Here is a 23084-nt window from a genome sequence, read left to right on the forward strand (position 1 = left end):
CTCTGCCCGGCTGCCCCATCTGGGAAGAAGTGAGGAGCGCCTCTGCCCGGCCACCCCGTCTGGGAAGTGAGAAGCGCCTCTGCCCAGCTGCCCTGTCTGGGAAGAAGTGAGGAGCGCCTCTGCCCGGCCGCCCCGTCTGGGAGGTTGTGAGGAGCGCCTCTGCCTGGCCGCCCCGTCTGGGAGGATGTGAGGAGCGCCTCTGCCCATCCGCCCCGTCTGGGAAGAAAAGTGAGGAGCGCCTCTGCCCGGCCGCCCATCATCTGGGAAGTGAGGAGCGCCTCTGCCCGGCCGCCCCGTCTGGGAAATGAGGAGCACCTCTGCCCGGCCGCCCCATCTGGGAAGTGAGGAGCCCCTCTGCCCTGCTGCCCCGTCTGGGATGTGGGGAGCGCCTCCGCCCGGCCGCCCCTTCTGGGAGGTCTACCACAGAGGCCAGACCCAATGTGGGAGCTGGACGTGGTGGCTCACGCCTGTAGTCCCAGCACTCTGGGAGGCTGAGGCGGGTTGATCACTTGAGGCTAGGAGTTAGAGACCAGCCTGGCCAACATGGCGAAACATGAAAAATACAACAAACCAACCAACCAACCCAGCGACAACAAAACAGGTCTACCCTGGAGTCATACTCTAATTTTTTCTATTTTCCTCCCTTTCTGATCCTTTATCCCACTTTCTTTTTCTTCCTCTTCCTTCTTCTTCTTCTTTGTCAAATAGAGGATTGAGTTATTATCATTGATCCATACAAAGTCCCTCTCTCATTTATTTTCTTTAATTCCCACCGCCCCATTTCTATTCCCCGTCTTCCCATGTGCAACCTTCCTAATATGTTTGATATGCATCTTTTTGTTTGTATGTATTTTTAGAAAATGTTTATTGTTTTGTGTGCAAAAAAAAAAATTAATAAAAAAAGGAAAAAAAAAGAAAGTAAACAAATAAAATAATGACTAATCCATAGGCAGAGCAGCCCCGAGGGCTGCTGGTTGCCCATTTTTATGGCTATTTCTTGATGATATGCTAAACAAGGGGTGGATTATTTATGCCTCCCCCTTTTAGACCATATAGGGTAATTTCCTGACATTGCCATGGCATTTGTGAACTGTCTTGGCGCTGGTGGGAGTGTAGCAGTGAGGACCACCAGAGGTCACTCTTATCACCATCTTGATTTTGGTGGGTTTTGGCCGGCTTCTTTACGGCAACCTGTTTTATCAGCAAGGTTTTCATGACCTGTATCTCGTGCCAACCTTCTTTCTCACGCTGTGACTAAGAATCCCTTAACTTACTGGGAATGCAGCCCAGCAGGGCTTAGCCTTATCTTACCTAGCTCCTGTTCAAGATGGAGTTGCTGTGGTTTAAACGCCTCTGACAAATTCATTAGAATGTTTTCATGTATTTTGGTGGTGGAATATCACATACACATGACACATAAACATAGAGACATACAGACACAGAGACAGAAACAGATCTTATAACTTTATAAGATTCTTCATTTGCCAATTTGCAAATAATCTCTCCCTGTTTAGACTACCAGTTCCTTGATTACTTATTCCATTGCCCTAAACAGTTATTTAGCTAGGTAACCCTGAATTGCAAACATTACTCTTAGGTGAAAATTGATACCCCCAGAGGCACAGAACTTATATCTGTATACCATTATTTGCTGAAACAAAAAGAATCGGTCAAGATAAAATTGCCAGGAAAAGTATCTTTAAACATAGGTAAGGTTTGTTATGTAAACTTTAAGCCAGTGTCTTTCCCATTGTAAAAATTTCTAGCTGCTTGGGTATAGGGGGATGTCCTTACAAATGGAGATTTCCTTTACAGAAGTAAATTTATTTTACATAGAGTTTCAAAGTAGCCAGCTAAGTGCCAGAAAGTTGTATTTTGGAGACTAATCTTGTTAGATACTTAGTTTGTTTCTTGATTAGATTACTGACTTCAAGGTTGAGCCCTTTCATGAATGGGACCAGGAAAGTATTTGCAGTTTCCAGGGCCTAATACATATACATTTTAAAAATTTCTTTCTTTCTTTCTTTTTTTTTTTTTTTAAAGCAGGCTCTCATTATGTTACCCAGGCTGGTCTTGAGCTCCTGGACCCAAGTGATCCTCCCACCTTAGCCTCCCTGGAACTACAGGTGCACTACCTGTTGTCCCAGTGAGGACTGCCTCAGGGCCTGATATTAAGTGTCTAAAAGCCAGGCCGATTTGCAGGGCAGTGTATCTGGATCTTTAAAAATCAAGGAAACCACTTTTACAGTGAATCTTGGGTCTCCACAAAGAGCAAAATGCCATGATACTAGGCCACACAAACCTCCACAGTGCACCTCACTACAAAGACATTAAGCCACATCTTCCTTACCTAAATGTTTAAAAAAAAAAAAAAAAGAGTAGCTGCCTGTAGTAACAACCATTCACCATAAACAACTGCTGTTAGTCACCTCCAGTACTGTAGCTCTTGTCAGTGACTTACCAGCCGTAACATACACAAAGGTCTCTCTCACAGTACAGAGTAGTCTCTGGTACTCTCAAAAGCCAACAAGTAATGCAGTATGGAAGAGAGCAGAGTTTTAGACTTGAGAGGAACCTGTCCATGACTTTTCAGACTCCACAAGAAGACAGAATACCCCAAAAGGAGTGAATGGTGTGTTTTTTCTGTGTTCCTTGAGGGGTCTGAGTCGTTAGAAGTCTCCTTTAGATTTCTTCCTATGGTATCAAAATAGCAAAAGGAAGGAGGAGCAGAGTGGAAAGAAATAGAACAAGTTTAGCCAGGAACAGTGGCTCATGCTTGTAAGCCTAACTTTTTGGGAGGCGGAGGTGGGAGGATCAAACTCCTGGCCTGAAGTGATCCTCTCTCCTTGGCCTCCCAAAGTGCTAGGATTACAGGTGTGAGCCGCCATGCCCAGCCCTAAGTAAGCTGACTTCTGACCAGAGAACTCTAAAAAATAATCTTTTCAAATCTCTTATTATCAGATTTTAACCAAGACTATTATAAAGTAGGTCTCTCATTCAGTTTGTATGGTTCTAAAACCAGCTTTTTTTTCCCCCCTCTTGTGCTTGCAAATGAATTATTTTATACATTTCAGAGGATCTCTGTTTTGGCCGTTTCTGCTTATGACCATCCCAAGTTAGGTGGGTCCACTTTCCTAGATATTTATAAGAGGGTGTCCCATAAGTGTTATATGTAAGTCATGCTGGTGTTTCTAAAAAGAGCACTTGAATTTTGAAGCTTAATTTTTCATAATTTACGGACTTTTCAAAAGTCATAGACTGCTTCTTTGGCTTTTGAAAATTCTTCAACTTGCCTGCTTTACGGTTTGGTAAGGCTGGGGAACATATGCCACACCCCTAGCTATGTTAGAAATAGACCTTATCTGCATCTAAGTAAATAATTAAAATAACTTACCAGATTTTTCATCAAAATTAAAAATTGCTAACAGTTACCATTATAACATGTAATTGAAACTACTGAAAATAGATTTACGTGCAAGGTGTGTAAAGAATGTAAAACATGTCTTTAGTAAAAGAGTATAAGAAGGCGTGGGAATATACATTTTTGCCTAGTTTAGGGGGTTAAACGATTGTTGTAAATTAGATAAGATAAAGCTAAAGGTTTAAACAAGTTGTGGAAGATTTGTAAAGGTTAATCTTAAAATTCTGTGTGGGAATACTAAATTCAAAAGGGTATCGTTTTTTTTTTTTTTATAAAGTAAACTTTGGAATAAAACCACAAGGGTTTCTAAAGGCACTGTTCTACTCTTTAACAAAAATTTGTAAAGGGATTGTCAAGATAAAGATAGGGTTTAGTCTTCTTCAGGTTATATTTGGGTGAATAATACTGGTGTATGTTCCAAAATTGTATGGGACTTCAAAAATCCAAATGTCGAGTATATGCTGTCAATCATAATTAGGGTTATCGTATTGGGTTATTGTAATCCACAGAGATGACCAAATTTCTTAGTCATTTGTGTTTTTGAATGAAATGACCCTAGGATATTTTGGCATTCACAGACAATTGTTGTCTTGTTTTGATCCTCTTCAAAAGATGGATTATAGTCCTTGAGTACCTGTTTCTGATAACCTTGGAGATTGTGAACAGGAGTTGACTGAGTGATCTGAACTAATGGAAGACTGAAATAATCCTTTTTGACTTTTTGCTTGGAACATTGCTGATCATTTGTTTTGTATTTCAGAGTCAAGGAAACTTTTCTCTTTTTTGCAGCTTTTGACAATTGTAGGGGTGAACCAACCAGTGATCTCTGACTGCAGCTCAAAAGAAATAAAAGGGGTGGGCTGTCAAACTCCAAATGGTCATGGAAATGGAGCCTCGGATGATGGCTCCCTTTTACTGGGGACCCTTAGATAGGACCCTGAGAGAAAATCTGCTGTTTTCCCCAAAACAACAACCATCAGCATGAAGCTGACCCTTAGATAGGATCCTGAGAGAAAATCTGTTTTCCACAAAACAACACCCTCTGTCGGCATGAAGCAGTTAAGAGCAGTCATCGTCCCTATCTTAACAGCAGTTAGATGTTCCTCTTCAGAGGGGGAATTGATGGCAATGCCATCACACTGGCTGCAGCGGGGAGGCGTGGGCGGTGGCAGCAGGAGCGGCTGCGGGAGCAGCAATGGCAGTGGTGGGTCCCCTATGCCTTGTGTCCCTGAGGCAGCCAACTGTGTGTCCCCCACCCTCATATGGCCAGGTGGGACCCATCCCCAGGTCCAGAGCCTCTGTTGATCCAGACCCTGGCCCTGCATTGCCACTCTTGCCTGCTGCCACTACAGGGAGAGCGTGGGGAGGAGGCAGGGCTGGGCCCGGGGCAGTGCCTTGCTCCATGGAGCCAGCGGGAGCCAGGGACAAGCAGGAACCCCACTGGAGCCTGCTGCCCTGGGGACTGTGCTATGGGGCCAGGCCGAGATGTGCGCCAGCAGGTGAGCAGTGCGGTTGAGCAGAGAGGGACCCTGAGGCCATGGTGGGCCTGGGGCAGTGCCATGCTTCTACACAGAGCATGGGGGCTGGGCCAGGGGTGCAGAGCTGGGGCCGCACTTTGGGGCCCCAGGGTGGGAAGTGGGAGCAGCGCCTGCTTTGGGGACCTGGCCAGCGGAGCACCCACCAAACCCACCCACCAAGGGCACTGCAGTGGGTTCTTACACCTTGGGAGCAGCCTCCGCGGGGCCGCATCCCCGGGGTCCGCCCTGCATCAGGGTGACTTCGAGCCTGACACTCGCGATGGCCAGGCCTGGGGCCCACTATCTGCTCCTGGAGGCCCCCTACAGGCAGGGCTGTGAGCCAAGCTACAGGGAGTCCCAGGCCACCCCTCAGCGCCAGGGCGACGGCGGGAGCTTGTGGTGATGTCAGTCCTGCTCTGAATATTGGCCCCGGCCCAGCGAGGACCTGCAGCCCCCACCCCAGGCTGTGAGGAGGCACAGCTAGTGCTGGCTGCACACTTCATGGAGCAGATGAGAGCCCCGCCTTCCCAGGTGCAAAGACCTAGGCATTTCTGCACTCTTCACCCTCAGGGGCCCAGGAAGGTTCCCCCTGCGCCCACAGGCTCAGGGGTGTCTTTTCCTGCTGCCTGGCCTCTCCCTGCTCCCAGTGACTGCTCCGATCTCAGTGCAGCGTTTGGGCCAACCTGAGTGCTGTCAAAGCCCGGCCCAGTGTGCACACACTTAGGGCAGTGCTGACACGCCAGCCCCCTGCTGCCTCGGCCCCCTCTGGACTTTGGGCGCCAACAAGCATGAGGGGAATCCTGGAGGTGCTGAGGGCAGCTCAGCACTGGCCTGCAGGTGCCCCTTGGCACAAGCAGCCTGGTCGCCATGGATGGTGGCAGGAGGCAGACAGTCTCCTGGGTGGAAGGGGATTGGTCCCTGGTGAGGCCCCACCTTCAGGCCAAGGTGGGCCTGAAGGCTGGGGGCTGGGCTGCCAGTCCCGCAGACTGGAATGGGTACTTGTGCCTTTTCTGGGCTGTCCATGGCTGCCTGTGGACCAGTTGGCACACACTTCTGCTCTGAGGCCCATAAATGTCCCAGGTTCAGCCACAGCAGAGAAGATGGGATGACCAGCTCCAGAGAGGAGCTACCCTCTCTGCTGAGAACTGAGTACTTGTTGAGATGACCTGCCTACAGAGAGGAGCTACCCTCTCTGCTGAGAGTTGACCACTCATTGGGATGACCTCCCTAGCAGAGAAGAGCTACTCTCTCTGCTAGGAGCTGAACACTCATCAGGACACCCTGGATGCTGAAAGGAGCTGCCCCCCTGCAGGTCCCCTCTGAGCCGTTCTGTCACTCAGTAAAGCTCCTCTTTGTCTTGCTGACACTCCACTTGTCTGTGTATCTCATTCTTCCTGGTTGCTGGACAAGAACTCAGGATCCATCGAATGGCGAGGCTAAGAGAGCTGTAACACAGTCAGGGCTGAGACATGCCCCTTGCTTGCTACATTGCGGGTGAAGAGAAAGAGAGAAGAGCTGCAACCCTTCATGGATCTGAGACCTGGGAGCTCCCTGAGCCAGGGCTGTGACTTTCTCCTTGGGACCCTACGGTTCCTGGCATCTCCAAGCTTCCAGATGCCATCGTGTTCCCCAGTGCCAGCTGTAGAAGCTGTTCACGCTACGCCTGGTCCAGCTGTAGCCTTGCAGAGAGCCGACACCTGGAGCTGCCCACCCTGCTGCAGCAGCCACACAGAGGTCTCCTGCCAGAAAAGCGACACCCCAAAGTTCCCGTAACAAAGCAACAGAGTGCCAAAATGTATCAAGCAAATGTTGAAAAATTGATCTGGAGAAGTAGACCATTTTATAATAATAGTTAGACCTCAGTATCCTCATTTTCAGTAATGGATAGGACAACCAACAGAAAATCAATAAGGAAAGAGAAGATTTGAACAACACTATAAACAAATTAGACCTAACAGGCATATATATATAGAACACATCATCAAATAACAGCAGAGTACACATTTTTAACATATGGTGTTTGGAAAACTGTATATTCACATGCAGAAGTATGTGAAAGTTGGATTTTTGCCTTAACATTATGTACAAAAATTAACTAGAAATTTATTAACTACCTAAATGTAAGAGCTAAAACCATAAAACTCTTAGAAGAATGGAAAAAGCTTCAATACCTTCGATTTGGCTATGATTTCTTGGATGTGATACCAAAAGCACAGGCAACAAAACAAAAAATAAACCGGGCTTCATTAAAAGTAAAAAATTTTGTGTTTCAAAGGACACTATGAGGAGAGTTAAAGATAGCCCACAGAATGGGAGATAGTATTTGCCAATTATATATTTGCTAAGAAGTTAATATCCAGCATATATAAAGAACTTTTACAGCTTAGTGACAGAAAACAACCCAATTCGAAAATGAGCAAAGGACCTGAGTAGACATTTCTCCAAAGAAGGTAATCCAAATGGCCAATGGCCAATAAGCACATGAAAAAAATATTTAACATCACTAGCTATTAGGGAAATGCAAATCAAAACCACAATTGGTTACCACTTCACACCCATTAGGATGACTATTTTATATACATATATATATATACACACACACACACACACGCATGCATACATACACACATATCATTGGGGTAGCTGTGCATTGCTTGTGAGGATGTAAAATGGTGCAGCCACTGTGGAAAACAGTTTGTCACCTCCTCAAATTATTAAATATATAATTACCATGTGATTCTGCAATTCCACTCCTAGGTATATACCCAAAAGAATTGCAGGAAGGGGCCGGGCACGGTGGCTCATGCCTGTAATCCCAGCACTTTGGGAGGCTAAGGCGGGCGGATCATGAGGTCAGGAGATCGAGACCATCCTGGCTAACACGGTGAAACCCCGTCTCTACTAAAAATACCAAAAATTAGCCGGGGCGTAGTGGCAGACGCTTGTAATCCCAGCTACTCGGGAGGCTGAGGCAGGAGAATGAGTGAACCTGGGAGGCGGAGCTTGTAGTGAGCAGAGATCGCACCACTGCACTTCAGCCTGGGTGACAGAGCAAGACTCCATCTCAAAAAATAAAAAGAATTGCAGGAAGGAACTCAAAACAGATATTTGTACACCAATGTTCATAGCAGCCAAAATGTGGAAACAACACAAATATCCTCTGACAGATGAATAGGTAAATAAAATGTGGTATGTACATACAAAAGATTATAATTCAGCCTTAAAAAAAGAATGAAATTCTGAAATGTGCTACAATGTGAATGAACCTTGAAGACATTATGCTAAGCGATATAAACAAGACACAGAATAACAAATATTGTGTGATTCTACTTATATGGGATACCTAGAATACACAAATTAATATAGACAGTATAACAGATGTTGTCAGGGGTTGGGGGAGGGGAGAATAAGGAGCTATTTTTTAGTGGGTATAGAGTTTTTATTTGAAGAAAAAGTTCCAGATATAGGTGGTGGTGATGATTGTACGACATTGTGAAGGTACTTAATGCCACTGAATTATGCATTTAAAAATGGGTAAAATGTTAAATTTTATGTTAAGTTTATTTTACCATGATATAGATAAAGACAGACAGGGGGGTTGTGTATCCAATGGAGTTTGATTGATGTCTGGGAGAAAATTAGTCGGATTGATCTTGGGAAAGAAAAGGGAAAATAGGGTGTTTGTTACTTTAGTCTTCATAACTCAACAAGTGGCTATAATCCTTGGTGTTAATGAACTATTCTGTTTCATTTTAATTATGTCCAGAATTGTTATTTCTAGAATAACAGGTTAACATTGGTCATTTACTTTATAACTTTTAGATTTTGTAGATAAGAATCTGAATGAAATGAAGGGCTTTTCCTTTTCTGGTCTGAAGGTAAATAAAAGGAACCTTGACAACAGTTACAGAACTCTGTAATGGTGAATTATTCCTCTAGAATATATTACCCTTGGGGACTGTTCTACAACCATTATCCCAGCATTGCTTGTTCAGAGCCAGCCTGGAGACCAGTTAGCTCCTGAGGTAGCCAGCAATGCTTAGAAGACTTTTTCTTAAAGCAGTTTATGTTTTCTGCAAAGATGTATTGTAGCAAAATGGTTAAAAATTCATGCTTTGGAATCACACAGCCTGACTTAAGTCTTGGCTTTGCAAAGAGCTGTGTGACGTTTTTGTAAAGTTGTTTAATCTGTCCATGCCTCACCTTTTAAACTCTTTGAAAAATGAGTACTTGTGTTTGTCAAGAAGATTAAATGAGATAATATATATAAAGTACATAGCATATTATTTGGCACATAATAAGGTCTTGGTAAACATTAGCTGTTGCTTCTGCCATTGCTCTTTTAAACAGGCTTAGGGTCCAGACCTATAATCAGGAGTTCAAAAGAAGATATTTCTTGTTTAACTTTCCAAGGTTCTTCTATTAGGCACACTTTCTTTCTCTCTTAATCCTATAGTGGTGTCATTCTTATGCTACCTTTACTATTTTGCATTTAGACTGCAAAATAGACATCCAGCAACCCATTTTAATCTTGCCATATTTTAAAATTTGTTGGCACATTATAACCAGAGCTCACTAAGCTCTTCATTCATTCACTAAAAAAAAAAAAAAAAAGTTGATTCCCAGTCTTTTTTCTTCCTCCCTCTCCCCTCAACTCCTTTTGGACCTTTAATGATAAGAGCTGAATTAATTATACCCTTTAGCTCTAAAGTACACTGTTATCATTAGTGTGTTCCTCTCAGGTTTTTTTTTAACCCTTCATACCTAAACCCTATCCTATATCTTTTTCCCCATAAGTACCCACTCTAATGTGTCTTTATATTCTTTAAATGTGCATGCATTTTTGTAAATAGGTAATATTTGTGTATGTTTTTATTTATAGGGAGGTGTTGTGTTATGAATATGAACATTACATTTTAAAACTCCATGTTTCTTTTTACATTTTTATATTTTTACAAGCCTGGTTACCTTGTAAATAGCTGTAATAGGTTTCTGTCTCGTGGGTGGTCAGACTTTTCCTGTGAGTTAATGAAAAACTAAGAATATATTATTAAGGATCTTTTTTTTTTTGTTTGGTTTCAAATCTTTTTTTTTTTTTTTAATTTTACTTTAAGTTCTGGGATACATGTGCTGAACGTACAGGTTTGTTACATAGGTATACATGTGCCATGGTGGTTTCCTGCACTATCAACCCGTTATCTAGGTTTTAAGCTCCGCATGCATTAGGTATTTGTCCTAATGCTCTCCCTCCCCTTACCCCCCACCCCCTGACAGGCCCTGGGGTATGATGTTCCCTTCCCTGTGTCCATGTGTTCTCATTGTTCGGCTCCCCCCTTATGAGTGAGAACATGCAGTGTTTGGTTTTCTGTTTCTGTGTTAGTTTGCTGAGGATGATGGTTTCCAGCTTCATCCATATCCCTGCAAAGGACATGAACTCATTCTTTTTTATGGCTGCATAGTATTCCATGATGTATATGTGCCAATTTTCTTTATCCAGTCTGTCATTGATAGGCATTTGGGTTGGTTCCAAGTCTTTGCTATTGTAAACAGTGATGCAGTAAACATACGTGTGCCTGTGTGTTTATAGTAGAATGATTTGTAATCCTTTGGGTATATACCCAGTAATGGGATTGCTGGGTCAAATGGTATTTCTGCTTCTAGATCCTGGAGGAATCTCTACACTGTCTTTCAATAATGGTTGAACTAATTTACAGTCCCACCAACAGTGTAAAAGTGTTCCAATTTCTCCGCATCCTCGCCAGCATCTGTTGTTTCCAGACTTTTTAATGATCGCCATTCCAATTGGCATGAGATGGCATCTCTTTTGATTTGCATTTCACTAATGACCAGTGATGATGAGCTTTTCTTTATGTGTTGTTGGCCGCATAAATGTCCTCTTTTGAGAAGTGTCTGTTTATATCCTTTGCCCACTTTTTGATGGGGTTGTTTGTTTTTTCCTTGTAAATTTGTTTAAGTTCCTTGTAGATTCTGGATATTAGCCCTTTGTCAGATGGATAGATTGCAGAAATTTTCTCCCATTTTATAGGTTACCCGTTCACTCTGATGATAGTTTCTTTTGCTGAAGAAAAGCTCTTTAATTTAATTGATCCCATTGGTCAATTTTGGCTTTTGTGGCAATTCCTTTTGGGATATGTGGTCACCCTACTTATGCAAGACTTTTCTGGGCCATAGCCAACAATTAGCAAGATATGTATTGAATAGCCTTTCCCTTTCTGGTGGTTTCCGACTGGCATCTGTTTCAATTGGTTGGTCCATATGCTGGATGATTGCCGTAGAGTTTAGATATCATACTTGCTAGAAACTCTTAAGGGGGATTTCTAGGTCACATGCCATAGACATACTTAATTAGTTTGAGTTCCTGTTTATAGATGGGTGGAATTTTAAAACTGTCTTCCCATTTTTTAGGAGATTTTGCATTTCTGCTGTATATTTATTCATCCTTTCTCTGTCAAACTATCTAGTTTGGAGCTTTAGCAGACATTAATTTATTGACAACTACTCCTAGCACCTTATCCCAATAGAGCAACTACTATGTAGTTTATGAAGTTTTTTTTTTCATATTTTATGTTATTGGCCCCTAACACTTACCCACGGAGGTAGAGAGGGCAGAATTTATAATTCTTATTTTATAGAAAAGGAAGCTGAGGATCAGAGGTAAACTGACTTGCTTCAGTCCACATATCTGGTAAGTTATAAACTTAGAACCAAGTCTTCTGACTTTGATTTGCTTCTACAATATCTAAAAGGGACAGGGAAAAGGATAAATTTTGGTTTGTGGTTAAAATAGGAACTGTCCAGGTTAGCTTTATGTCTTCCTCAGAGTATAACATAATGCCTAACACATAGTAAATGATGATTTGCTTCTGCAATATCTTAAAGGGACAGGAAAAAGGAAAAATTACAGTTTGTGATCAAAGCAGGGAGTGTGCAGTTTAACTTTATGTCTTCCTCGGATAATAACACAACATCTTACACATAAGATTCCATCAGTAATTTTTACTGAGCAAGTGAACCGGGGATTATGTAGGTATCCGTACAGCCCAGATTCAGTTAGTCATGCCACTACTCAATGCTGTGGTGACTCTTTTATTGCAGCAGTGCTTTGGCTTATAGATACACCCAGTTCTGTAAATAGGTCAGTGCAGGAGTTCTCAGGTTAAATAGTTTGGTTCATTTACAACAGAAGTAGCAACGGGTTATAAATGTACCTGTATAATATGACTTCGATGGGGTGTGTAGTAGATGGCTCTTGTTTGTTTATGGTAAATCTCAGTAAAATTTCTTCTACTCTTCCTTTTTTTTCTGCAGTTAGCTTTGAATAACCAGTAGCAAAGTTCTTTCTCTTGCTAACTACTATGTTGCATTCAGCTGCTTAACATTTGCTTCCTGTTCCCAAGATCACCAGCGGCAACTGTAGTGTTTGATGAGGATGTTGGATTTCTTCGAAAGATTTTCTCTACATAGTTTGTTCCAGCTTGGGAGAGGCGGGTTGGCCTTGGCCCCCTTGTTCAAAGCTGTCACAGTTTTGAAGTCATTTCAAAACCTTCGATAATCTTGTTCCATCTACTTTTCCACCTTATCTTAAATTTCTGTACCGTCTCCAATACTTCCTACCTTCTATGATACAAATTGAGGGTGCTCTAAGAAAATCATTTAGTAAGTTAAGCTACTATTTTTAATACCCAGCCCTTCAAGGAAGTTAAAATAGCATCTTCCAGAAGTAGCACCTTCTTATTTATTTAGAGAATAGGGTCTTGCTATGTTGCCCAGCCAGGTCACAAACTCCAGAAGTAGCACTTTCTATTATGTATATTATTTTAGAGAATAAATTATTTATATTCTCTAGCTGCAGAGATTTTATGCACAAGGTATGCTTTTTATTTATTTTATTTTATTTTTGAGATGGGGTCTCACTCTGTCACCCTGGCTGGAGTGCAGTGACACAATCTTGGCTCACTGCAAGCTCTGCCTCCCAGGGTCAAGTGATCCTCCTACCTCAGCCTCCTGAGGTTGGTCATGTACCACCACGCCTGTCTAATTTTTTGTATTTTTGGTAAAGATGGGGTTTCACCACATTGCCCAGGCTGGTCTCGAACTCCTGAGCTCAAGTGATCCACCCAGCTCAAGTGATCCACCCACCTTGGCCTCCCAAAGTGCTGGGATTATAGGCGTGAGCCACCATACCTGACTAAGGTATGCTTTTTAACTTTAATGTTTCCTGTTGTGTCTTTGTTTGGTCATGTTTTTCTTTAAATTACAAATTGATTTGCTAATGCTTATGTTAATACTGTGAGCTTCAGGTGTAAGCTTTTCTCCCACCAATGGGGAGAACTTTCAGAAAGCCCACATATGTCTGGTTTTTTTTTGTTTTTTTTGTTTTTTTTTGAGACAGAGTCTTGCTCTGTTGCCCAGGCTGGAGTGCAGTGGCCCAATCTCGGCTCACTGCAAGCTCCACCTCCCAGGTTCACGCCATTCTCCTGCCTCAGCCTCCCGAGTAGCTGGGACTACAGGTGCCCATCACCTGGCCCGCCACCATGCCCAGGTGGTTTTTTGTATTTTTAGTAGAGACGGCGTTTCACTGTGTTAGCCAGGATGGTCTCGATCTCCTGACCTTGTGATCCGCCTGCCTTGGCCTCCCAAAGTGCTGGGATTACAGGCGTGAGCCACCACGCCCGGCCCCCTGCATATGTCTCTTTAAGTGTCTTTTCTATTGAGAACAGTGTAGGCTGGTGATTATGGTTATTCCTTCCAATTGCACCACCAGATTTTTGGTTCGTTTCCAAACTATCTCCTTTGTCTTACACTGTGGCCCTGACTTCTACCAGTAGCTGACATTAAGAAAGCCCTAGAGAAGTTCCTTTTTCCTTTTTTATGCATAGGTAAAATCCCTTCATAACAATGGTTTCTGTACAGTGAAATCCTTTCCAGCACTTAGTCATTGGTCCATGGAAATAGCACTTTGATACTCAGTTTTCTTTCCTTCTCTTTTTTCTTTCTTTTAATATTTTGTTTTACTGTGGTAGGAACACTTAATGTGAGATCTACTCCGAACAGATTTTTCAGTGTACAATATAGTATTATCTGTAGGCACAATGTTGTACAGCAGATCTCTAGAACTTAATTCATCTTGCATAACTAAAATTATATGCATTTAAAATAGTCAAACTCATAAAAACAAATATTAGAATGGTGGTTTCCAAGGACTTAGGGAAGAGGAATTGGGGAGTTGCTAATCAACGAGTAGTCAGTTTTTTCTACAGTGAATAAAACTTGTCAATTACTATGCCCAAGTATAGATTGAGTAGCCCAAATCCAAAAATCTGAAATTTGAAATGCTTCCAACTCCAAAACTTTTTAAGGGCCAACATGACGTTCAAAGGAAATGCTCATTGAAGCATTGCAGATTTCAGATTTTTGGATTAGGGATATTCAACTGGTAAGTTTAATTCAGATATTCCAAAATCCCCCAGATTCAAAATTCAAAACACATTTGGTCCTAAGCATTTTGGATAAGGGATACTCAACCTATATATGGTTGTACTTGAAGTAGCAAAAGAAAGGAGAGTAAATTTGGTGATTTAGTCCTACCATGAAATAGCAGTTACCTTTCTGGTTCTGAGGTTTCTCCACCAATACCTACACCACTGCCTCCACCAACCAAAATAGAAAAAAAAATGAAACTCTCAAGAGATTTTTCCAAAGCATTATCCTACATAAATTCTCCAGAAGCTTGGGAGAAGGAAAGTGTGGAAGGGAAGGTATGGTTAGAAATCTGTCACACTAAATTAGGAACAGTTCATTTGATAATTGGTAAAAATGTATAGCTTCTTCTGATGAACACAACTAACCCTGCTGTAGTAATATCAGGAATGTCAGGAATTGGGTCCTTTGAATACCATCAACAGGATCAAAATTAAATGTGAGTAGAAGAACTTACATCTAGGCTGGGCATGGTGGCTCACACCTGTAATCCTAGAACTTTGGGAGGCCAAGGCAATAGTGATTGCTTGAGGCCAGGAGTTTATAACCAGCCTGGGCAACTGAGCTGTGAACTCCTGAGTAGCTGGGATTACAGGCGCCCACCACTATGCCCACTAGCAAGACTCTCAAACAAAAAAAGAAAGAACGAACTTAGAGTAATCACCATTATTCTTTAAGTTCTATATAGATCTTTCTTTATATGTTCAACAAAACAGGTGGGTCACTGTGTTTATATTTTCAGTTGTGCCTCATTTGAGTGAGCAACTCAATATTCTTGATATTGCTGACCTTGTTCATGACCATTCACCAGCTCCATCACAGGCTGACTCGCCAGCGTCTCCTCTCCATCAGCCTTTCCTCCCCAGTAGGCTTTCCCTCCCTTTCTCTTCATCTTCTCTAATCCCTTTCTTTCTTCTTCACCCCCATCTTTTTACTCCTCCATGATTTTCTCAGGGCTGGGCTTCAACATCGTCGGTGGGACAGATCAGCAGTATGTCTCCAACGACAGTGGCATCTACGTCAGCCGCATCAAAGAAAATGGGGCTGCAGCCCTGGATGGGCGGCTCCAGGAGGGTGATAAGATCCTTTCGGTGAGAATGGGCTTCGGCCTCCTTCACTGTCCTTTGCTCCCTAAGCCCTAGGTCCTACCCCTATCCCTTTTCCTTGAAAAGATTTGGATCTGGAAATATACAGGTTGTAGGTTGAATGGGGACAACTTTGATCAGTCACTCTTTCCAACCCTATCATTGAGCATGGAGGGCAATATTATGCTCACCTGATAGATGAGAATGTGAAGCCCAGAATGTGAAGTTACTTGTTTAAAAAGCACAAGGCAGGAAGCAGCGAGGGACTCATATGGGGAAAAGAGATTTAAAATCCACAAATTTTGTCTTTCATCCATTACTTTATCACCTCCTTTTGTTGATTAAAACACTAATGTGTATCTTCCTTTGGGGAAATGTCAGCCCTTATAATTGGATTTAACTTCAAAAAACAGAAAGAAGGAAGGTTGGAATTAAGTGTCGTTTTCAGACTCAGAACCCTTTTTCACCCATTATTAACATGAAAATTTGGAATGCAGTTGATTTGGGTATCTGTCCACTGTGTTCCCGTTTCATCCTGCTAATGTCTGTATGAAGACATACTACATGGTAATTATTAATCTTATTATTTTCCAGAATATTTCCTCAAGGGCAGTGACAAGATCCCTTTTTTTTTTGAAATAGAGTCTTGCTCTGTCACCCAGGCTGGAGTACAAGGTCGTAATCTTGGCTCACCGCAACCTCTGCCTCCCGAGTTCAAGCGATTCTCCTGCCTCAGCCTCCTGAGTAGCTGGGACTACAGGCCCCTGCCACTACGCCCAGCTAATTTTTTGTATTTTTAGTATAGACAGGGTTTCACCATGTTGGCTAGGCTGGTCTCGAACTCCTGATCTCATGATTCGCCCGCCTCAGCCTCCCAAAGTGCTGGGATTACAGGCGTGAGCCACCGGGCCCGGCCTAAGATCTTTTTTTAACCTTTTGAATCATAGCACAGTGCTTAATAATGTTTAAGAAATGAACAAGTTAAGAAATTCAGGCAAATCTAAAAAGGTCGACTGATAAATATAGGCTCACAGACCTCAGGTCTTAAGATAAATTAGAACAAGCATACAGTCAAAACTATTAAAATGCAAAATATAACTCTGGCCCTATTGTTCATTTCTCTACCTTACCATGGGCCACAGTAATCCTATGATACTATCAGTTGCTGGGGGATAAGGGAGTATAGTTGGAGATAATTATTCTGTAGAATTTCTTTTTTTATTAATCTTCAGGGCTAGTGAAAAATGGCCAACTTATTACTTGTTTGGAAACAGTACAGATGATTGGTATAAACAATGGATGCTGAGGGGGTGAGATATTATCTAGAATATTCTTGGGAAAGCTGGCTTCAAAGGGCTAGACTTAAATAAAAGGAAATTGAAATAGGATAGGGCTTCTCATAGGAGAAGCCCTATCCTCTCCAGATGGGCCATAAGCCCGTGGTCTGAAGAGGAGAAAACTATTCCCTGTTTTCTTTTAGAACTGAATAGGGCAGGATGGCCACGTTGGGAAAAGGTTGAAATAAATGAATGAAGTACAGACAGGAGAAGTCTTGATTGGCAGAATTAAGTATTGGTCTCAGAGACATGATTTTGAACGTACCTCTATAATGAGTTAGCTTCATCCCTTAAAAATTTTTTGCTATATAGTTTCATTTGAATTTTCCCTTTCACATTACTTCTCATGCAGTTCAGGTGATTAGCGATTAAAGGTCATATGTGTGAAATCTCTTGCTCTTCATAGTTGCCAGCTTATTGAACACCTCTCTGCCATGAAGCCCATTTGGTAGCAGAACCTGAAGGCAGAGATACAAAGGAAAAGAGAGAGAGAACAGGCACTTTTTCTTCATTTGGCATCTGAGTATTTGAGTGATCAGGCTCAGCAGTATGGTTCTGAATGCCTCTTCAGGAAGACTGTGACTCCACTTAGTCACCCAAAAAGAAAGAAAATCAGAACAAGTAGCTATTAGAGCCACCTAAATTAGCTCAAGAATGTCTAAGCATGTGTCCTCGCTGATCTATAACATAAATATAGTATCAAGCACCGCAGTATTTCAGTCCTTCTCATTGACTATTTTGCCACTCTTCAGTCCATTAAACTTCTCCTAGACCCTGTTTATTAATCAGTGAGATGGAGACAGTGATAATATACCTGTCTTCTCAAAAGGATAGTGAAAAGTTTAGAAGCAGATTATTTCCTTTAGCTCCCAGGGAAAGACATTCATCCATATGAATCGACTTGGCAGTGGTACTGTAAGGAAACGCTGAGAGTGGGTTGTTAAAATAAGGGTGTAGCATGTAGTTAGAATCTATGCAGCTTAATATTTTGACACATAAATTACATTATCCTCAGAACACTGGAACCTGGGCTCTGTGGATAAAGAATAGTATAGGAGTTAAGAAGAGAAAGAAGAGAGCTGTATTATTTTAAAAGCTTTGGTTAAAGGTAGATTATTGCAAAATGAGAATGGTGAGAAGTATTTGAGCACTAAATATCAGGTAACATGCTAAGAACTTGAAATTCATTTTGTTTAATATTATAGTAACCCTATGAGGTGGGCATGATTATTGTGCCCAAGCCATTTGCCCAAGGTCACACAACTAGTGAGCAGCAAGGGACTCAAACTGGTTTGTCTGAATTTGTAGCCTTTTTTTTAACCACTATGTTATACTGTTATACCGGCTCCTAAAAGGTAAATGAGGAGCTAGGATTAGTTATCCTAAAGACAAAGTTACATGGTGAATTAATAGTAGATTGCATGTATGGTTTTATATAAAAACTAAAATTAGCCCAGGTACAGTGGCTCATGCCTGTAATCCCAGCACTTTGGGAGGCCGACGAGGGTGGATCACTTGAGGCCAGGAGTTCGAGACCTGCCTGGCCAACGTGGCAAAACTCCGTCTCTACTAAAAAAAAAAATACAAAAAATTAGCTGGGCATGGTGGCACACGCCTTGGTGCATGCGCCTGTAGTCCCCCAGCTACTCAGGAGGCTGAGGCACAGGAATCGCTTGAACCTGGGAGGCGGAGGTTGCAGTGAGCTGAGATCATGCCAGTGCACTCCAGCCTGGGCGACAGAGTAAGACTCTATCTCAAAATAAAATAAAATAAAATAATATAAAGATAAAAACTGAAATTCATCTTTCTATAAAGGGTAGAATCAGAAATAAGGAAGTAAACCTCAGTGGAAAACAAATTATTAGATACAAGTTGAGAACCTTATGTGGACCATTTCCTCACAGAGAAATTATTGAAAGGCCTCTCCAGTTTTAAAAAAGGGCTGGGGCTGCTGATAAATGATGGGAGATAAATGTCAATGAAGAGAAAAGTAGATGTCTAAATTTATAGCAAAGAGGATTTAACTTTACCAAAATATAAGAAATATAAAGATGTAAAAAGATATTAAATATTACAAAGATATGTTACGAGGAATGATATGTTTATGTTCTGGCCATTTAAGGAAGAGGCATGCAAAAGAAGAGAGGGGAAAAGCCAGGGGAAGGAGAGGCAGAGATAGAAGACATATCAGGGGGTATATCAATCTGTTTTCACACTGCTATAAAGATACTACGTGAGAATGGGTAATTTATAAAGAAAAGAGGTTTAACTGACTCACAGTTCCACTTGGCTGCGGAGGCCCCAGGAAACTTAAAATCATGGTTTTAAGTTTTAAGTTTAAACTTAAAATCATGGTTTTAAGGCGAAGGAGAAGCAAGTACCTTCTTCACAAGGTGGCAGGAGAGAGTAGGGGGAAGTGCCAGACACTTATCAAACAACCAGATCTAATGAGAACTCACTCACTATCACCAGAACAGCATGAGGGAAGTGGCCCCCATGATCCAGTCACCTCCCACCAGGTCCCTCCCATGACATGTGAGAATTACAAGAGTTTGCTTCAAAATTCTTCTTTCTAGATCCCATTCCTTAAGAAATACTATGAAACAGCCTGTTCCATCACTTACCTGTGACATCCTATTCCCTCTGTCCTTAAGTGAACTTGTAGGCCATAACTATGAAATGTACTTAAGTATTCATTTATTATTGGCTTTGAAGTCTCTATAAAAATGATGCTAAATTATGTATTAGTCTAAATTCCCATTTAGTTTTTATGTATTTTCCTATTCTCCATGCATAGGTTATTTCTCCATGTTGTAAAATATGCCCCATTTTTCCCCTAGTAATGTTTGCTAGATAAACTAAAAATGTATCTCTTCCTTAGCACATATCTATTTTAGATAGCTGATTTAAGTAACATTATGTGACATGTAAATTTCCTGGAGTTATTATTAGCTATTAATTTAACCTTTTCATTCTCCCCAAGTAATTCCCACATATTATCTTGCTTTCAAGTTCTAAAATTAAATAACTGCATGGTTTATCATGTAGTTTCATGGCGTGAACCTGGGAGGCAGAGCTTGCAGTGAGCCGAGATTGCGCCACTGCACTCCAGCCTGGGCAACGGAGCAAGACTCCGTCTCAAAAAAAAAAAAAAAAAGTAGTTTCCTCTTTCTCATCAAAAGTGAAATTTCATTTTTTATGATCACTGTAGATGATTTAAACTTAAGAAAGAAAAATAAATTTTCTTAAATAATGACAGTAAATGATTTTTAAGGCCATGTTGCATCTGACAACCATGAAATAAAAATGGCTATTACGAAGGCTGGAAATTCCTCACCCATGGTTCATTTTGTGTGTGTATGCTGGTGAGAATGGTTTATTATTAGAATAGGTTGCAATAATAAACCATTATGGAACCTGGGATAATTTTATTTTTATTTTTAGAAAAGTAAACTTTAAGTTTCTCATTCCTTGTGTGTCTGCCTAAATGAAGGCAGGTGAAGAATAGTCATTCCTCAGTGAACATGACATTTTTATTAAGCTAAGGGTGACGTAGCTGGTCATACTACACAGTCGAATGTTCCATTTTAACATGGAACAAACCCCTTATATAACAAAATGGCACAGATTGAGCCATTAGCCAGCTTCATTTCATATTCTGTGTGAGTACAGTTTTTAATTTGGTGAATGAAAGAGTTGGTTAGTCATCAACATTTATCAACTATTGTACTTAATGGCCTTCAGAGCACTGTGCCAAGTGCTATGGAAAGTTACAAAGAAAATGAAACACTGGTTTCTGCCCTTACCTTAGAAATCAGTGAGAAAGACCCAGCAGAAACCCCCATCCAATCAGCTGCAGAGATGTTGAAATATACAGCAGCATTCTTTAAATAAAATACCTCCAGGGAAGGGTCTTTGCCTTATCATCTCTTTATCTCCAGCATCTAGTCCTGTACCTGGCCCTGAGTAAGCATCTAATAAGTTCGTTCCGTGAATTAACCCCTCCATTATAACACACTGACTTTTTTGGATTGGATCTAAATAATCTATTTTTATGGTTTCTTCAAAAATTGATGAAAAAAGAGACGAAAAAATGTGGTTCATTGCAGGATCTTAGTAAAAAATTACAATATCCAGAGTATATTCTCACATCTATTGCTTATTAAATTGAGCCCATTCTTTCTCTATGTCTCTACATTTACAAGTCAGAGATCTTGTTTTAGATTATCCTGAGGCAATTCAAAATTCTTTATCAAAGAAAACTAATTTTAAATCAGCTGATTTCATAAGGCAGGAAATAGGAAACACATTTTAACATGCTAACAACCAGAGTTAAAGTAAAAAAAGTATGTTTCCTTATCAGTTAACTAGAACAACACCATGCTCATTTTCTGAAACTTCAGAGTCAGCAAAATTTTCTAGCACATTGCAAATCTGCCATATCTTAGGTTCAATAAACCTTATTATGTCATGAGTTAAGGAAGCTGAAGTAGCAAGTTAATTCTGGGATTACTCAGCCAAGTAGCTCCTGGTACTAAAGGTGAGGTTCAAGGACCAGCAGTCTGGCCATCACCTGGGAGCTTGTTAGAAATGCAGAATCTCAGGGCCCTCCCCAGACCTACAGAATCAAACTCTGCATTATGAGATCCCCTGGTGAGCCTGTGCACAGTAAAGTTTGAGAACCACTGCTGTAGGCAAGTGTTTTTCAAACCTTTTAAATTATAACCTATAACAGGAACGACATACATTTCCTATTCATCAAATAAGTGTGTGTGTGTATTTGAAGCAAAAGTTTAACACAACAATACTTTTCTATATGTGATGAATTTTGATATTTTGTTTTCTTTTAATGTCACTTTTTAAAAAATAAAAACTGTTTTTTGTTTTGTTTTGTTTGAGACAGAGCCTCTCTGTGTCGCCTAGACTGGAATGCAGTGGCGCAATCTCAGCTCACTGCAAGCTCCGCCTCCTGGGTTCATGCCATTCTCCTGCCTCAGCCTCCCGAGTAGGTGGGACTACAGGCGCCCGCCACCACATCCAGCTAATTTTTTGTATTTTTAGTAGAGACAGGGTTTCACCATGTTAGCTAGGATGGTCTCGATCTCCTGACCTCGTCATCCGCCCGCCTCGGCCTCCCAAAGTGCTGGGATTACAGGCATGAGCCACCGCGCCCAGCTAAACAACTGGTCTTGACCCACTGGATTATTTCACAATATTTGAAAAATTACTACTCCAGTGAATGGAAAAGTACTAATGAAATCTGTAGATGCAAGGGATATGTAGAAAGGGGTATATTAAATAGGGGAAGTAGTCTGGGAGTGGAGACCAGTTAAAAGACTGTTTCAGGCAGATTAGGTAAGAACTAACTCAGACTTGAGAATCACTTTGAAGGCGTGTTAAAGTGCAGCTAGGATGAGGCCTAAACATTTGCATTTTTAACAGGTTCCCAGGTGATGCTAAGGCTGCTGGTAGTGGGACCACACTTTGAGAACCACTGGTCTATGTTAGTAAGGATGGTAATAAAAAGAGTGGATTCCACAGATATTTAAGGGTGAAATATACAGAACTTGGTGGTTAGTCACTGAGCAGCTGGAATCTAAAAATGCTTAGAGGATGTCAGTATTGGAGAGCAAATTCAATTTTGGAGTAGAAATGACATTGTCAAGGGAGAAAGTCGTAATCATGACATGTTTTAGGGGCTGGTTTACTTTGGGTAAAGGATGAGAAAGGGTTCCCTAAGAAAGGTCTTTGCGTTTCTAAAAGGTCTCTTATTTGGGGTTTTAAAGTAGTCATTAGAATAACGTCTCTTAAATTAGAATACCTTTAGCCTTAACTAGGAGGGTTGAAAGGCATAATTGGCTTAACTGGCCTATGCCCTTTATAACATCTTCTTTTGCCTGATGTACCAATGTCTTTCTTCCCTGTTAGCAGAAGGAGACTCAGATGGAGGGGCAGGATTACACACTGAATCATTGGCAGGTAAAGCTACTATTAGAATCCAGGCCTTGCAGCTTTATGTAGTACTGAGATTATGTCAGTCAGGCTTTGTGTATTTATGGCTTTTTCAGGGTGCACTCTGCAGCCAAACTTCAGGAAAGCATGTGCTATTTATTATGCTCAAGTGTACAAAGCTCTCTTAGGTATTGTAGAGTTATAATGATCAGCTGAGATACATCTTGAAGTTACAGTAGAATGTAAAGTGGTATCAGGCAGAGTTCAATTT

The 23084-nt window shown here is 41.4% G+C and overlaps 1 protein-coding gene across 6 annotated transcripts in view; it reads left to right on the forward strand.

The window, feature by feature from the left end:
* Window positions 1-23084, forward strand: part of SYNJ2BP (synaptojanin 2 binding protein) — a 46427-nt gene that overhangs the window by 14950 nt on the left and 8393 nt on the right. For 3 of the 6 annotated variants that reach the window (XM_058429680.1, XM_058429678.1, XM_058429677.1), the window contains 2 exons: window positions 15394-15530; window positions 22790-22840. In XM_058429680.1, the coding sequence (XP_058285663.1) occupies window positions 15394-15530; window positions 22790-22840 (188 nt within the window). The remainder of the gene's footprint in view (window positions 1-15393; window positions 15531-22789; window positions 22841-23084) is intronic. The other 3 variants (XM_058429681.1, XM_058429679.1, XM_032135103.2) reach the window with 2 other exon arrangements.

This window comes from Hylobates moloch, unplaced genomic scaffold (genome assembly GCF_009828535.3).
Source record: "Hylobates moloch isolate HMO894 unplaced genomic scaffold, HMol_V3 SCAFFOLD_16, whole genome shotgun sequence".
Taxonomy (NCBI): domain Eukaryota; kingdom Metazoa; phylum Chordata; class Mammalia; order Primates; family Hylobatidae; genus Hylobates; species Hylobates moloch.